This window comes from Hyaena hyaena, unplaced genomic scaffold (assembly GCF_003009895.1).
Source record: "Hyaena hyaena isolate Hyena2069 unplaced genomic scaffold, ASM300989v1 scaffold_558, whole genome shotgun sequence".
Classification (NCBI taxonomy): domain Eukaryota; kingdom Metazoa; phylum Chordata; class Mammalia; order Carnivora; family Hyaenidae; genus Hyaena; species Hyaena hyaena.
The window spans coordinates 844,398-862,238 of record NW_024081188.1 but is presented as its reverse complement, the minus strand read 5'-3'; the positions used below and the strand labels follow the sequence as shown (position 1 = coordinate 862,238).

At 41.9% G+C, this 17,841-nt stretch overlaps 1 protein-coding gene across 4 annotated transcripts in view; it reads left to right on the top strand.

Annotated features, from left to right (window-relative positions):
- The window catches only part of MARVELD2 (MARVEL domain containing 2), a 28,840-nt gene extending 11,253 nt beyond the window's left edge, over positions 1–17,587 (top strand). For all 4 annotated transcript variants that reach the window (XM_039256040.1, XM_039256041.1, XM_039256042.1 and 1 more), the window contains exons 4-7: positions 9,965–10,113; positions 10,357–10,528; positions 14,903–14,953; positions 15,751–17,587. In XM_039256040.1, the coding sequence (XP_039111971.1) occupies positions 9,965–10,113; positions 10,357–10,528; positions 14,903–14,953; positions 15,751–15,873 (495 nt within the window). In that variant the 3' untranslated portion in view covers positions 15,874–17,587. The remainder of the gene's footprint in view (positions 1–9,964; positions 10,114–10,356; positions 10,529–14,902; positions 14,954–15,750) is intronic.
- The last annotated feature ends 254 nt before the right edge of the window (positions 17,588–17,841 follow it).

Sequence of the window (17,841 nt, the reverse complement as noted above, 5' to 3'; positions counted from 1 at the left end):
TTTTTTTTTAAGTTTATTTATTTTGAGAGAGAGAGAGAGAGAACATAAGCAGGGGCAGGTCAGAGGGAGAGGGAGAAACAGAATTCCAACCAGGCTCCACACTCAGCATCGAGCCCCACATGGGGCTTGATCCCACAGCTGTGAGATCATGACCTGAGTCAGTATCAAGAGTTGTACGCTTAACCAGCAGAGCCATCCAGGCTCCCCTATAAGTTCTTTTTAACTTTATTTTCCATATTATAACACAAATACTATATGAAATTTTTTATTCATGGTAAAGTAAGGGATTTATTTCTTATTTTCTTTATTTTTCATGTTTATTCAAGAGAGAAAGAACACACACACACACACAAGGGTGAGCAGGGGAGAGACAGAGGGAGAGTCTCTGCGCTTTTGGTGGAGATCCCACAGTGAGATCATGACCTGATCAAGAGTAAGATGCTTAACTGACTGAGCCACCCAGGTATCCCAGTGGATGTCTGGATTGGACTGGATTGGGCCAGTGAAATGAACACAACATAGAATCTCATCTCCATTTCCCAGGGGCTTACAAAATCTAGTGAAACAGGAAAGCACCAAGTGTGAGAGTGTGTGTATGTGTGAAAGAGAGAGTGAGCAAGAACTATAAAACTAAATTAAACTTGCTCATAGATGTGTGATTCTCAAAAAATATTTCATGTGTGTGTTTCTCAGCTATCTCCTGGGGAAATCAGTTTACAGATGATAATATCTCAAATTCAGCATTGTCAACTGGTCAGAGCATCTTTTGGGATGTGTCATTAGCCACAGTTTTGTTTTGCTTTAGGGAGTTTTTTTTAACATTTTTATTTATTTCTGAGAGAGAGAGAGAGACAGCGGGAGCAGGGGAGGGTCAGAGAGAGAGGGAGACACAGAATCCAAAGCAGACTCCAGGCTCTAAGCTAGCTGTCAGCATAGAGCCTGATGTGGGGATCGAACCCATGAACCGTGAGATCATGACCTGAGCCGAAGTCAGACGTTTAACTGACTGAGCCACCAGGCTCCTTTTCTACTTTTTATTTATTTATTTATTTATTTATCTATCTATCTATCTACTTATTTATTTATTTATTTATTTTTGTGAGAGAGACCACACAAATGGGGGAAAGGGGTGTGAGAGCAGGGGAAGAAGGGGAGGAGCCAGAGGGAGATGGAGGGAGAGAAATCTCAAGCAAGCTCTGAGCTGAGACCGGAGCTTGATCTCACAACCTTGAGATCATGCTTGAAATCTGGAGTCAGACAGTTAACTGACTAAGCCACCCAGGTACCCCTAGTCACAATTTTTAAAGGATCAATTGCCTTAAATTATTTCTGATATGTATGTTAAGTCATCTGAATTGTGGTTGAGATCCATAAATCTCAGCTTGGTGGGATCCATAAATCTTTAGAAATCATGAGGTACATGACCAGTTCTGACTAACCAGGCATGAGATAAATGAGGCTAGTATTGGTTGGTCTACAGAATATGGAAAAGTTTATCACAACAAGGCAGCGTGGACCTAGTGTTACAAACCTATGCACTTTAAATACTGATCATAGAGTTAGAGTGATCTTACTCTGTGTGTATGTGTGGCTTTTTGTTTGTTTGTTTTTTAATGTTTATTTTTGAAAGAGAGGGACAGAGCACAAGTGGAAGAGCGGCAGAGAGAGAGGGAGACACAGAATCCGAAGCAGGCTCCAGGCTCTGAGCTGTCAGTGCAGAGCCTGACGTGGGGCCCAAACCCACAAACTGCAAGATCACAACCTGAACTGAAGTTGCACACTCAACCAACTGAGCCACCTAAAGTTTGTAACAAATTAATTAATACTTCAAATCAGGGGCACCTGGGTGGTTCAGTTGGTTACTTGTCTGTGTCTGACTTAATCTCAGCTCAGGTCTTGATTTCAGGGTTGTGAGTTCAAACCCTGGACTTTGTACTATGCATGGAGCCTGCCTACATACATACATACAAATATTGAGATAAACAATGTGAAGCTGATGTTTATTTACTTAATAACACTGGCCTTTTGTTTGAGATTTTTAAAAAAAATTTTAATAGTTTATTGCCAAGTTGGTTTCCATATAACACCCAGTGCTCATCCCCACAAGTGCCCTTCTCCATGCCTATCACCCCCCTTCTCCTCCCCCGCACCCCCATCAGTCCTCAGCTTGTTCTTGGCATTCAAGAGTGTCTCATGGTTTGCCTCTCTCCCTCTCCCACTATTTTCCCCCCTTCTTCTCCCCCATGATCCTCCGTTAAGTTCCTCCTAATCCTCCTATACGTGCAAACATATGATATTTGTCCTTCTCTGCCTGACTTATTTCGCTCAGCTTAACACCCTCAAGGTCCATCCATGTTGCTACACATGGCCAGATTTCATTCTTTCTCATTGCCATGGAGTATTCCATTGTATAGGTAAACCACATCTTCTTGATCCATTCATAAATTGATGGACACTTAGTCTCTTTCCATGTTTTAGCTATTGTGGAGAGTGCTGCTATGAACATTGGGGTACATGGGCTCCTATGCATCAGCACTCCTGTATCCCTTGGGTAAATTCCTAGCAGTGCTATTGCTGGGTCCTAGGAGAGTTCTATTGTTAATTTTTTGAGGAACCTCCACACTGTTTTCCAGAGGGGCTGCACCAGTTTCCATTCCCACCAACAGTGTAGGACGGTGCCCGTTTCTCACATCCTTGCCAGCATCTAGAGTTCTCTGATTTGCTCATTTTAGCCACTCTGACTGGTGTGAGGTGGTCTCTCAGTGTGGTTTTGATTTGTATTTCCCTGATGAGGAGGGATGCTGAGCATCGTTTCATGTGTCTGTTGGCCATCTGGATGTCTCTTTGGAGAAGTGTCTGTTCATATCTTCTGCCCATTTCTTTACTGGGTTGTTTGTTTTTCGGGTGTGGAGTTTGGTGAGTTCCTTATAGATTCTGGATACTAGCCCTTTATCTGATATGTCATTTGCAACTATCTTTTCCCATTCCGTCGGTTGCCTATTAGTTTTATGGATTGTTTCCTTTGTCGTGCAGCTTTTTATCTTGATGAGGTCCCAATAGTTTATTTTTGCTCTTGATTCCCTTGCTTTTGGGGATGTGTCAAGTAAGAAATTGCTGCGGTTGAGGTCAAGGAGGTTGTTTCCTGCTTTCTCCTCTAGGGTTTTGATGGTTTCCTGTCTCACGTTCAGGTCCTTGATCCATTTTGAGTTTATTTTTGTGTATGGTGTGAGAAAATGATCTAGTTTCATTCTTCTGCATGTTGCTGTCCAGTTTTCCCAGCACCATCTGTTAAAGAGGCTGTCTTTTTTCCATTGGATACTCTTTCCTTCTTTGTCAGAGATTAGTTGGCTGTACACTTTTTGGTCCAGTTCTGAGTTCTTAATCTATTCCATTGGTCTATGTGTCTTTTTTTGTGCCAATACCATAGTGTCTTGATTACAGCTTTGTAGTAGAAACTAAAGTCTGGGATGGTGATGCCTCCCATTTTGGTTTTCTTCAATATTACTTTGGCTATTCAGGGTCTTTTGTGGTTCCATACGTGTAAAGCTGATGTTTATTTAATTAATAACACTGGCCTTTTGTTTGAGATTTAAGTGCAGCTTCCCTAACTTACCCTATGGGCTGGCTGCCTTCCAGTGTTAGTACAGAGACGTAAGTGAGTTTGACCAAAGTACTGCCTTAATTAGCTCTTTGGTAAATTCTACTCCCTCAGAGGGACTGACTACAAAACTTTGAATCCTACCTGGCCATGAATGACCATCATTGCTGCATCTCAGCCCAGTGAGAGTCACTGCATGGAAAATATCAGTTTTAAAGGACTTTGGTTTAGAGGATGAATTGGGATTACAATGCCTATTTATAATGGAAAAAGGGCCTGCAAATTTATCTATAAGGAAATTCACTTTCTAAAAATCGACAGGCTTGTTAACAGGTGATAGCATAATGTGATACCTGAGTTGGCAAGTTAGAGTGCTAGCATTATGTATGTTTCATGGGGGTGGTGCCTGGGTGGCTCAGTTGTTTCAGCATCAGACTCTTGGTTTCGGCTCAGGTCATGATCTTGTGGTTTTTGAGTTCCAGCCTTGTGTCAGGCCCCACGCTGACAGTGTGGAGCCTGCTTGGGATTCTCTGTCTCCAACTCTCTGCCCCCCTCTCAAAATAAATAAAGAAACTCCAAAAACAGTATGTTTCAGATCACCCTCAGGGACTTGATCTATTTGCTTTTTGGGGGTTGAAGGTGGTACGCACTTTGCACGTGTTGACTCTTAAGCAAGAAGCTGGACAGGGCTGTCTAATGTGCTGCAGTATGGCAGTGATGTGGCAATGGTGGTCATTCTTTGTGACAGTGGAGTTTATCGGCTTCCTCATCAGTCCCTTTAGGTCATGGGTTTTACCAGTGGGGTTAAGTGCAGAGTAGAGTCAACCTGAAAGGCTTGGCTGAATTGGGGGGAGTTGCCCCAGAAGCTAGGGAGGTCAGCATCACTGATGAGAATGTGGCTAAAGCAGACTCCACAGGTAGGACAGGGTTAGGGAGATCTGCCAGCAAGTGCCAGGGTACCTCCTTCAGGTTGCATCAGAAGGCTGGTACGCAGCATGTCTGGGGTGTGTGGCAGGGTCCCAGCTCCCGAGGGGTCCTAGAATTGTTAGAAATAACCTTAGTAGAGTTGGAACCCCCATTCCTAGAGCTCCTTTGAAAATCATACCTATCTGGGGGCGCCTGGGTGGCTCAGTCGGTTAAGCATCAAACTCTTGATTTCCGCTTAGGTCATGATATCACGGTTTGTGGTTCATGGGTTTGAGCCCCATGTCATGCTCTGTGCTGACAGCACAGAGCCTGCTTGGGATTCTCTCTCTCTCCCTCTCTCTGCCCTTCCCCTCTCACACATGCGCTCTCTCTCTCTCTTTCTCTCTCTCTCTCTCAAAACAAATAAACTTAAAAAGATCATATCAATCCAGTTAATTTATACTCTTTCAAGATATAATTGCTGAATGCAAAGGATGTCCTTTCCCAGGGCTCTCTTCCTGGGAAATGAATCATTATGGATCCACTTTTAGGTGTGTTCTAGAGGCAGACTTCTGTTGAGAATGAATCTCGTTACTTAACTGGGGAATCTCTATTGGATTTATCTGTTAGAAACCTTTTACAAAAGGTTGGGTCTCCAGCTTCTCATTGGGTTTGATTTTTACCAGTTTCCTTCCCAGTTCTTGTAGATAAGAACCACAGGAGAGGCCGTGTAGTATGACAAAGACAAAACAAACTTTGCAATCAGGCAAATCATAGTTTGATTACTACTAGCTCTGTGTTTCTGAGGAAATTATATACCCTCTTTGAACTTAAGTTTCCTGTTCCTTGTTCGGAGCTCTTTCCTCCACTGTAACTTCTTATTTCGTATTTTAATAAATATACTTTTTAAAAGCAAATAAGATCACTTTTTTTTTTAATTTTTTTTTTTAAATTTTTATTTATTTCTAGGAGAGAGAGAGAGAGAGACAGCGTGAACAAGGGTGGGTCAGAGAGAGAGGGAGACACAGACTCTGAAACAGGCTCCAGGCTCTGAGCTGGCAGTCAGCACAGAGCCCGATGCGGGGCTCAAACCCACGAACGGCAAGATCATGACCTAAGCAAAAGTCGGACGCTTAACCGACTAAGCCACCCAGGCGCCCCGCAAATAAGATCACTTTTAAAAAGAAATATGCAGACATAAAATAAGATCAAACAGAGACAGAAAAAAATTCTAATAAATCCTTAAGTGCGGAACAGTTTTTTTTTCCAAGCTAGAAAAGTGAGAATCTAGTCTGAGCATTGAAGGTGGTGGTGTGGTTTTGGGACTGGGGCCTCTGCACCGTTGTATTACATGCTCAGAGGGAGAGAGACTCAGCATTTGGACAAAGGTACACTATTTCTAACTTGGCCACGTATTCAGCCCGTTTTTACTTAAAGCATTTTTTTATTGAAGTTGACACACAGTGTTACATTAGTTTGAGGTGAAGAGCATAGCAATTCAACGTCTCTGTATGTTATGCTCTGCTCACAAGTGTAGCTGCTGTCTCTCACCATACACTATCCTGGTATCACTGACTGTATTCTTCATGCTGTGCCTTTCACTCCCTTGACTTACTCATTCCATAACTGGAAGTGGTCACCTCCTTCTCCTCTTCACCCATTTTGCCCATCCCCCAACCCTCTCACCAATACATTTTTTAATGTGAAAACCTTAGTAATTATAACCATAGCATTACTTACTCTGTTGCTAAATTACTTTCTCTTGCCTCACGATAAAGCTTTTCTGATATTTGCTGATGAGATTCATTTTTGCTAGAAGCAAAGAAAGATCATATGAAATCTGGTATTGTGTTGGTAGTCCCGAATACTGTTTGAGAGTGGTATATCCCAGGGCTGGAGCCCAATGCATGCTTCCGATAAAAGTCTAATGAGGTTTTGATTCTTGGTCTTATGTGTACTTACAGATTTTTTTCTCAATAAAGTTTTCTGAAACTTAAATCTCAGTGAGATTCACCCCAAAACAGGTTAAGAACAGAAAAACGTTTAAAGTAGGTGATATATATAGTCTCTGTGAAACTACTCTGACTTCTTGAAAGCCCCCTTTTTCTTTATTTTTTAAAAGTTCAAATGTTTACATATATATTTTTGAAAGAGACAGAATATGAGCAGGGGTGGGGGCAAAGAGAGAGGGAGACACAGAATCTGAACCAGGCTTCAGGCTCTGAGCTGTCAGCACAGAGCCTGAAGCTGGGCTTGAACTCAAGAACCAAGAGATCATGACCTGAGCCAAAGTCAGACACAACTGACTGAGCTACCCAGGTACCCCTCAAGGTCCCTTTTTAAATTAAAAAGTGATTCTTAGAATTAGGGATAGGCAAGTAAGGAAAATGAATAGTTCCTGCTTGAGAAACTTTACCTAGACAAAAACAAATGCAAACTGCCCTCAGATGGACTCTCCTGCCTAATGTGACTGCCTGGGCCGAATTTATGATTTTGACCGGGAAAATCCGAGTTTGATACATACCTGGGGCTGCCGCTAAGCCCTAGAGGGTCACCATGGTCCATAGCGGCTCCTTCAGCCAGCTGTGTGGGAAATGGATTGTTAAATATTTAGAAGTTAAAGAAGGATTCCAGGAAATAGAAATCCATTTATTTAAGCCAAAAAAAGATCCCCCTAATTTTTTTTAATTTTTTTTTTTAATGTTTTTTTTTATTTATTTCTAGGAGAGAGAGAGAGAGAGACAGCGTGAGCAGGGGAGGGTCAGAGAGAGAGGGAGTCACAGACTGAAACAGGCTCCAGGCTCTGAGCTGGCAGTCAGCACAGAGCCCAACGCGGGGCTTGAACCCATGAACCGCGAGATCATGACCTAAGCGAAAGTCGGACGCTTAACCGACTAAGCCACCCAGGCGCCCCAAGATCCCCCTAATTTTAATACCATGATTCACTATCAAGATCAAACATATTAAGAATTCAGTAGGATGAAGAAACGGCACCCCAAGCAGCAGAGAATAAATACTAAACAAAGGAGAATAAATACTAACCTCAGAAGGTGTCCCCTGAAGTACTCTGGTTTTATCTCCTTTCCTCGGGGTTTCCTGCTCCCCACTTGAATTCTTGCTGTTTGGGGCCCAGTGGCCAGGCATGCCTTCTGCACCAGGGCGATCTGGTTCCCCTTCCAGCTGTGACCAAACTTCTCCTCCCCATAACCCTCTCCCAATGCTGGTTTAGCAGCCTCGCCATCTAATGTGTGAGCTAATCTTAAACCAAACCTCAGAGATAGGGAAATCAGGAAACAGAAGGATTTTAAAGCTGCCTGGTAAGGTAAAGAGCAAAAAGTGTTTTTTTTGTTTTTTTTTTTAAATGTTTTTTTTAAATTTCTTTTTAATGTTTTATTTATTTCTAGGAGAGAGAGAGAGAGACAGCGTGAGCAGGGGAGGGTCAGAGAGAGAGGGAGTCACAGACTGAAACAGGCTCCAGGCTCTGAGCTGGCAGTCAGCACAGAGCCCAACGCGGGGCTTGAACCCAGGAACCGCGAGATCATGACCTAAGCGAAAGTCGGACGCTTAACCAACTAAGCCACCCAGGCGCCCCAAGAGCAAAAAGTTTTTAAATCCTGTGTTGCAGTTTGTTTTTAACCAAGTTAGCCCCCACCCCCCACTAGCTGCTCTCAGTTTAGTTCTGCAAATTTAATTCAAGCATGTGCTGAAGTCCCCAAAGGGTCAGTGGAGGGGGGCTTACTGCTCTAATGAGAAATCAGCCATTTCTAGCATGCTGTCAGAATTGCAGGGTTGAACAGTATGCATTTACATAAACCTTCCTTGTGTTATTCATTAAAACCCCAACAAATTCTGGGGTTATTTTTGTTATTGGGGGGGGGGGCAGGGAGAGCCTGAGCAAGGGAAAGGAGCAGAGCGAGACAGAGAGTCTTTTTTTAAAAAAATTTATTTTAATGTTTATTTTATTTTTGAGGGGGGGGCACGAGTGGTGGAGGGGCAGAGAGGGAGAGACACAGAATCTGGATTAGACTCCAGGCTTTGAGCCTAATGTGGGGCTCGAATCCATGAACCGTGAGATCATGACCTGAGCCGAAGTCAGACACTTAACCAACTGACTAAGCCTGGTGCCCCCAGACAGAGAGAATCTCAAGCTCCCCACTCAGTGCAGAGCCCAACACTGGGCTTTATCTCATCACCAGGAGATCATGACCTGAGCTGAAATCAAGAGTCAGATGCTTAACCAACTGAGCCACCCAGATGACCCACAAGTTCTGGGTTTTAATTGTGGCTTTTCCACTTCCCAGCTGTGAGGCCCTAGAAAATATACCTAACTTCTCTGAACCTTGCTTCTTTCGTTGTAAAATAGAACCCTCCTCCCAGCTTCTACAAGGCTAACTAGCACGGTTGGTATGCGGGGCACTGCCCAGTAGGGTCCCTGAACATTCTCTCCCCAAAGCTGCATACCCATGTTAACCTGCCCATTCTAGAATGGGTTCCCTGGGCCTTTATATTCCCACTTCCCATCTGTCGGTATTTTAGCACTGGAAGGCCTGCCCTGATACTTCCTCTCCAGGCCATTTCATTTTGTGCTGTTTCCCCTCTTTTGAAATGTACCATTCTTCTTACTAAAAAGGGCTCTGGGAACTCTCCAGTCTAGAAACCAGGGTGACTTAAACCAGGAGTCACAGGTTAACAGCTCTTGGACAACTGAAAGACCTTCACTGCCTTTCCTCTGGGTTTGCTTGTTTTCCTTTTCAGTTAATGAAGACAATGTAACCTGTTTCCCTTTCTGAACTCCTGGGTGGCTACTTGTAGTTCATTCATCTCAACTTCCCCTGTCATTTTTTCTCTTGCCATTTAAGTAGACTTGTTCCATTTTTATCTTTGAATTTCTATTTTTTTTAAGTTTATTTATTTATTTTGAGAGAGAGAGTGCGTGCAAGCCAGTGAGGAGCCAAGAGAGAGAGGGAGGGAGAGAATCTCAAGCAGACTCCTCTGTCAGTGCAGAGCCTGATGCAGGGCTCAATCTCATGAACCGTGAGATCATGACTTGCACTGAAATCAAGAGTCAGATGCTTAACTGACTGAGCCACCCAGGCACCCCATGAACTGCTTATTTTGAACTACATTTTGTATTCTTTTATAGCTAATTGGGGTATAAATCCTAAATAAAGTACTTATGACCCCACGTTTAACATTTCTTCATCCAATTTGACATTCACATGATTGTTTTAGCTGTTATGTACTCCTGTATCCCAGTGTGGCTCCCTTTAGCTATTACAAAAGCATTCAGAACCACTTTGTGACGTTAAAACCTGTAATGCTAAAGTGAAGTATTAATTGCTGCTTCTACTTTTCCTCCTGCTTCTCCCCACCATTTTCTTCTAAGAAATAAATTCATGTTTTTTTCTTCTTCCTCTGACTCGGTTTACAAAAAAATCCTCTTTTTCTCCCTAACTGCAGTGTGAAATGGCTACCTGTGGTGACAGACAGAGAGACCAAGAAGCTAATTTCAAAGAATTGAGACCAACAAAACTGAAACCTGAGCTACTGAGTGGCCACATCCCCTCGGGCCACATTCCTAAACCTATCGTGATGCCCGACTATGTGGCGTGAGTGTCTAAGTCCTTCTTCAGAGGTAGAAATGGAGAGATTCCATTTGGGCATTTCATTTTCCTGTTTGTTTCCAAGCTAATGCTCTCTGCTTAAGATCATTTGTATTTAAACAGCTGTTTATTCCCTGAGAGATAGTATATTGAAGATACAGTGTGCTCAGTGAGGAATGAGTTAAGCTGATGTCCCATTCAGTCCGTTTCAGTGAAAAAGTTACAATGCTGGCCAATTTTTTCCTGCAGAAAATACCCTGTGATTCAGACAGATGATGAAAGAGAACGCTATAAAGCTGTGTTCCAGGACCAGTTTTCAGAGTACAAAGAGCTCTCGGCAGAAGTTCAGGCTGTCTTGAGGAAGCTTGATGAGCTGGATGCAGTGATGAGCAGATTGCCACGTTGTTCAGAAAACCAACAGGTCAGTACCTGCAGCTACCTACGAGGAGCACTGAGGGAGGGAGCTAAAATCTGAGCTTTCTTCAGATAGATGTGAGGAAGCCATAATAACTAGGTACATTTGCTGTCTGTGTCTGGGATATCTTCATGGGGACTAGTCTGGATTACAGTTCACATTATACAATTTTGTGTCGTTTGTCCTCAATTATTAAATAATTATATGTGTGTTGTATATATAATTATATGAATATATAATAGTTATTATATAAAAATAATAATTAAAAAATAATTGTTATAAAACAATCATTTTACTTTCTTATTTAAGTAAAATGTCAATGTTCCTAAGATCCTTACTGAATCCATCAAGGTCCCAGAGGAGATGGATTGCACACTCAAGCCAGTTTGAAAAAGATTTATTCACACAGAGGTGGGCAGGGTGTAGGGGATCGACCAGGGGTCGTGCTTTCTCCAGGGATAAGTAACGGCCAAGTGGTTACCACCCCAGGTCCAAAGAACACAACTGGTTAAGGACAGAAAGTTGATCTGAGCTGTTGGGCACACACATGGGACTGATAACCGTGATGGTGACAGAGGGAACCGCGGAAGAGACGGCGGTCACCAGGGACTCCGACGTTTTCTGTAAAGCTCTGGAGTTTGTGGGGGGGGTTTGCATGTTAATACTTATGAAGTCAGGGCTCCCTGATAATCAGTGGCATTTATTTTTATAAGACGTATATTTTTTATTGAGACAGAATTCACATATGACAAAATTCACCCTTTTAAAGTGAACAATTCAGTGACTTTTAGTTCATTCACAAAGTTGTATAACCATGACCACCCTCTAATTCCAGAACATGCTCATCACCCCAAAAAGAAACCCCATACTCATCAGCACATGCTCCCTATTCTCTCTCCTCTCCAATAACTGACAACTGTTAATGTACTTTTTATCTGTATGGATTTGCTTATTTTGAGCATTTCATATAAATGGAACAATATAACATGTGGCCTTTTGTGTTTGGCTTCTTTCATAATGTTTTTAAGATTCCTAGCAACAGTCAGTGTTTAATTCATTTTTGTGGTATTTATTCCATTGTATGTATATAGCACATCTCACATATCCATTTATCAGCTGATGGACTTTTTGGCTGTTATGAATAATGCTATGAACATTTGTGTGTATCCTTTTAAAAGATTATATATTAATCTATTTGTATAATTCAAATTTTTAATTTAATTTTTTTTTTTTGTTTTAGAAACAGAGCATGAGTGGGGGTGGGCGAGAGAGAGAGAGAGAAAGAACCTTAAGCAGACTTCACAAACTGTGAGATGATGACCTGAGCCAAAATCAAGAGTCAGATAATCAACTTTGCCACCCAGGGACCCCTGTAATTCAAATTTTTAAAACTCACACAGCACTTGTAACAAATTTCAAACAACTCAATGTAGGTACATAGCTTTTATATTTTTTTAATGTTTTTATATATTTTTGAGAGAGAGAGACAGAAAGAAACAGAGAGAGACAGAGTATGAGCAGGGGAGAGGCAGACAGAGGGACACACAGAATCCGAAGCAGGCTCCAGGCTGTTAGCACAGAGCCCTATATGGGGCTCGAGCTCAAGAGACAAGAGATCATGACCTGAGCTGAAGTCCGATGCTCAACTGACTGAGTCACCCAGGTGCCCTGATCTGAATACTGTTTTTATGTTTAAAAATTTTTTTTAAGTTTATTAAATTTTGAGAGACAGAGACAGAGACAGAGTGCAAGCAGACCAGGGGCAGAGAGAGAGGGAGACACAGAATCTGAAGCAGGCTCCAGGCTCTGAGCCATCAGCACAGACCCTACGTGGGGCTCGAACCCACAGACTGTGAGACCATGACCTAAGCTGAAGTCAGACACTCAACCGACTGAGTCACCCAGGTGCCCCAACCACAAGCTTTTAAGTGTACATTTAAACCTATTGTAATTACGAGTTCTCTAAGCCAAAATAACGAGAGTCTTCCCAAATCCTGGAGCAATGGAATGGTGTTGTCTGTGGCATGCCGGCACCAGGAAGCAGGAGAAATACAGCAAATACTGTAGGTCAAAGGTCAGTACCATTTGAAAAACAAGCAAGGTCCATAGGTCTGAGAAGAACGCCCAAATTTATAGGCCCTTAAAGGAAGGCAGGAAGGAATGAGCAGGCCCCAAGAAGCTGGATTGGCTCAGGCTGGGAAGAGCAAGCAAGCTGTTTGACAGATACGATGCTGAGCAATCCAGTTGTGCCATGTAGTCTTTGAGCCTAGACCCAGTGGGCTCCAGTGTACTGGGCTTTGTATGATGGGCACAAACTCAGGCAAGTGGGTCTGCAATTGAGGGGTGGAGGGTCCTGATTATGGTAGGGGCTGACACTCGGTCCTCCCATGATTTTTTTTTTTATGTCTTTATTTTATTTTGAGAGAGAGCGAGCAGGGGAGGGGCAGAGAGACAGGGAGACACAGAATCTGAAGCAGGCTCCAGGCTCTGAGCTGTCAGCACAGCCTGATGCAGGACTCGAACTTGCAGACTGTGAGATCATGACCTGAGCCTAAGTTGGACACTTAACAGATTGAGCCACCCAGGTGCCCCCTCCCATGATATTTCTATACAGTATCAACAGTAGTCATTTCCTCTGGTTTGTACATGGCATGGCAAGTAAGTAACCAAATGACAAGGCCACAGTAAGTCTGTATCTGTTCTAGTCCTGATTTAAAGCAGAAATATTAGGGGCACCTGGGTGGCTCAGCCGCTTGAGCTTCCAACTTTGGTTCATATCATGATCTTGCAGTTTGTGAGTTCCAACCCCACGTGGGACTCTGTGCTGACAGCTCAGAGCCCGGAGACTGCTTCGGGATTCTGTATCTCTCTCTCTCTCTGCCCCTCCCCTGCTCACACTCTGCCTCTCTCTCTCTGTCAAAGATAAATAAGCATTAAATTAAAAAAAAACCTACGATAAAATAGAAATATTAATTGTGTCACAAAAATTTACCTCTCCTCAGCCACAGGCTGAGCTTTGCCATGGGTGGGGGCCTTCCGGCAAGTCCCATTCATTTCCCACCAGGTCCCCAGGGAGGGGCGTTTCCAAGCACAGCAGGCCCATTTGGAGGCACACGTTCTCTCACAGACCTGGTTGTGTGCCCTTGAGAAATTAATCACATAACTTTTCTAAGCCCACAAAATAGAAATAATGCTCAAAATAATCTCTCTGGTCCCCACCATCTGAAATTCAGTGTCTGTGACAGACTCTAGGATAGGATTTACAGCTCTTAGTGCTGCTGCATCTCCAGCACAGCACCCTAACCTCAAGCAGCTAGTGTACTCCCAGGCCAGAACCCATTCATACAGGTGACAGTTGAATTACCAAGGTCCTCTCAGTGCTGGCAAACTCTCAAAACACAAATGAAACTCATGCAAAAGACACTGAAGAAATGGGGCGCCTGGGTGGCTCAGTCAGTTAAGCGTCCCGACTTCAGCTCAGGTCATGATCTCACGGTTCATGGGTTCAAACCCCATGTCCGGTTCTGTGCTGACAGCTAGCTCAGAGCCTGGAGCCTCCTTCACATTCTGTGTCTCCCTCTCTCTCTGACCCTCCCCTGCTCTCGCTGTTTTTCTCTCTCCCTCTCAGAAGTAAATAACACAATTAAAAAAAAAAAAAAAAACACTGAAGAATTAAAATGTGTTGCAAAAAAGAATATGGGTGGGTGATGAAAAAATGTTCTAGAGGAAACTTTTAGAACTATAAATTACTATGTGTTCTCTTATTTATTGTTCACGGTGTCTGACAGCTCTAGCACAGGTTTATGTGGATAAATGAGGGCATTGTTCTAGTAATCTGTGCCTTTTGGTTCAATCCATTAACTAGCTTCATATTTACTATAAAACTTAAAAGTTAGAAGGAACCTTATATTTGTTGTTTTTGAAAGCTGAATAGTCTCAACCTCTGAATCCCAGTGTGTAATGTAGTCATTACATACCAAGCACTTTATAAGGATCATTTCAAATAAGTAAACCTTCTCACAACCTTATGAGGTACTCACAGTTACTATTTCCATGTTCCCAGGAAGGAAAGTGAGTCTCAGGATAAGTGGCTTGCTCAGGGTCAAACAGCTGGCAAGCAGTGGCCCTGAGACTCAGTTCTGGGTTCACGCAGACGGGGGCCTTTCTCTCTCTTCACCCCTAGATCCCAATGTGTGGCGACTAGTAAGCCCTCTAATCTCTATCCCATGAATTGAATTTTAATGTGTGAATATTTTTCTTATAGTCTTAGATAAAAATTATTTTTTGTTCTCATTCCCATTGCACTTCTCAGACCTTTTTGAGGTACGATTTGAGTAAATGCTGGTGTTTTAATTCAAGTATACAATATATTAATTTTAGGAACATGAAAGAATTTCAAGAATCCATGAAGAGTTTAAGAAAAAAAAGAATGTGAGTAAAACCATTTTCCTCTTCAAAGTATATTCCTATCCAGGTGCAGTGGTGAACTGACAGACCTTAGATTCTCTGAGCTAAAGTAGTTCTTTTTTAATATTTCTTTATTTTGAGAGAGAGAATCCCAAGCATGCTCTGTGCTGTCAGTGCAGAGTCCGACATGGGGGAGGGTGGGAGTGGGTGGGCGGTGGGATGGATCCCACAAGCCTGGGAACATGACCTGAGCCGAAATCAAGAGTCAGATGCTCAACCAACTGAGACACCCAGGCGCTCCTCTTTTTTAATATTTGTTAAGATGCTTCTTACTAGAGAACACGAGTAGCTCCTGAATATCTTTTCATCTCCTCTCTGTCTCTTCTTACATCCTGGCTTAGCAACCTAGGGAACTGAACACTAATATAGAACTTTTCACTGACTTTTCCTTCAAAAAGTTTAAGTTATTGTATGTTTTTCACTCCATACTTAATGGCACAGATCAGTAGAGCCTGGAGAGAGCTTTTATTAATCTTTATTGCACTTATTATTTGTTCATTGATATAATTTAAACTACCAAAGTTAAAGTTGTCTTAGCTCTCTTTATTTCCCACTCAACTTTGCTGTGAAACTAACACTATTCTAAATAATAAAATCTATTTTTAAAATGTAGAGAAATGGTATTCTTACTAGGAAGATTTTGAAATCTGTTGCAGAAAGTCTGCTGTGAAGGGTCATTTTCTGGGTGATAACATATGTTTTTGTGTTTTTCACTGAGGAAACTGGAGGCTAAAACAATGGCTGTGTTTTTTCTTTTTCAGGATCCTACATTTCTGGAAAAAAAAGAACGCTGTGATTATCTAAAGAATAAACTTTCTCACATAAAGCAGAGAATTCAAGAATATGATAAAGTAATGAACTGGAATGTACAAGGTTATTCTTAAACCTTATTTGAAACCACTTTTTTTTTTATATTGAACTTAATATTTATTTACTGTCTTTTTCATGCTAGCCTACGATAGAGAAGCATGCGCTTCTGGCATTGGCTTTTAATTGGTATAGCCAGTAAGCCAGGTTATGATAGTATGATTTCACTGCAAACATTTCAAAACAGATTCAGATTTACCAAGAGTCTTTACTCAGAATGGAAGAAATGCTATGCTCATCTGTGTTCACTTTATATTTATCTTGTTAAAAGTAGCTTAGAGGTCATACTCCCAGTGTGATGGACACATAGAGTATCAATTCTGGTGCTGCTTTTACCTTTGCGACTCAGGCCACTCCTAGGATTTCTCTAGGACACATTTCTCTTCCTGGCCAAGGTGTCATTTCTTCTCTAGAAAGGGATTTGAATCCTAGATCAGTATTTTCAAGTCTTAGGATCTTGGGGAGGTTACTTAACCTCTCTGTGCCTATTTTCTCATCTGTAAAAATGGAGCCAATGATAGTACCTCCCTTATATGGTTGTTCTGAGGATTGGATGAGTTAATATTTGTAAAGCACTGAGAATAGACCCTGGCCCATGATACGCAGTACCTTAGAGTGTATGAAATCTGTAGCAGTGATTGTAACACGAGCAAACTAGTAAGGAAAGGTTTTTCATGGTCAAGCTCAACCAGCTGACCAAAAGTCCCACATGTCTCATGACTTTCTTTCTTTGTTGTTAGTAACTGTTAACCACACGTAGCATTAAGTGGATGCTTCTTTGTGGATTTGTGCCCATTGGGATCCACCGCATCCTTCCTGTCATTCATCAGTAGCACTGGGCACATATGTCCACATTCCCACAGCACACCATTGCTGTATACATCCAGTGAGAGGATGGTGCGACCATTATTGCCTTATCTGTCCTGTTTGGATGTCCCTCCTAAAGCCCATGATCTTACACTTACTTAGGACCTCCTTTTGACTTATATTGAGGTTTCATCTTCCCCAGCATTATCTCAGGTTTGGGGCTGTTCATGAGAAATGTTGTTTTTGTCACTGTAACAATGGACTACCTGAAAAAACGTTTTTAAAAAATCTTTGTTATTGGATCCTATTCCACAGCGTCTATCATGGAGATAGTTTCCTAGGTGCATAAGTATGATTTCTGCTTAACGTAGCTGCCATTCAAACAGGTGATGCTCAAAGAATTCATTAAAGTGACGAAACCAAAGAAAAGCATGTGGAAAAGCAAGAGGCTTAAAAAGCGTTGGATACTGAATGGACTTCCTAGTTTTTCCTTATTATTGAAATCCTAGTTAGTGCTTATTGTTAATATTTTAATTCCATGGCTCTCAGACTATGCTTCAGGCCCTACACGTCTTAGGTGACACTTGGGGAAGAGTGAGTTCCCTCTAGAAGCTCCCTCAATTGTAACAGCTTCACTTTCTGTTTTATATATTGGGGCTCCATGGTAACGTTTCACTTAAGAAGCATACCAGTGCTTTAAGAAAAGGAAAAGTAACATGAAATAATACCATTTTGATTGATTGTAAAGGTTATGTGATAGACATCAATATCAATAGGGTATTGAAATGAAGTGTTAGATTTAACTTTGTGAAATTTAATTTTACTCTAATTATAAATGTTAATCTTTGAAAAACCAGTGTTGTAATACTGACTTTTTAAACTTTATGTCAGTAACTGGGGATATTAAAATTTCAATTACTTGTTTTCTCTGTGTACTCTATTTATTTATTTATTTTTATTTTTTTGCATTTTTTGGTAATAGCTTAATTTTATTTTATTTTTTTATTTTTATTTTTTACAAATAGTTTATTCTCAAATTAGTTTCCACTTAACACCCAGTGCTCATCCCCACAAGTGTCCTCCACCATGCCCATCCCCCCTCCCCCCCACATCCATCAGTCCTCAGTTTTTGTCAGCATTCAAGAGTCTCTCATGGTTTGCCTCTCTCCCTTTCCCCC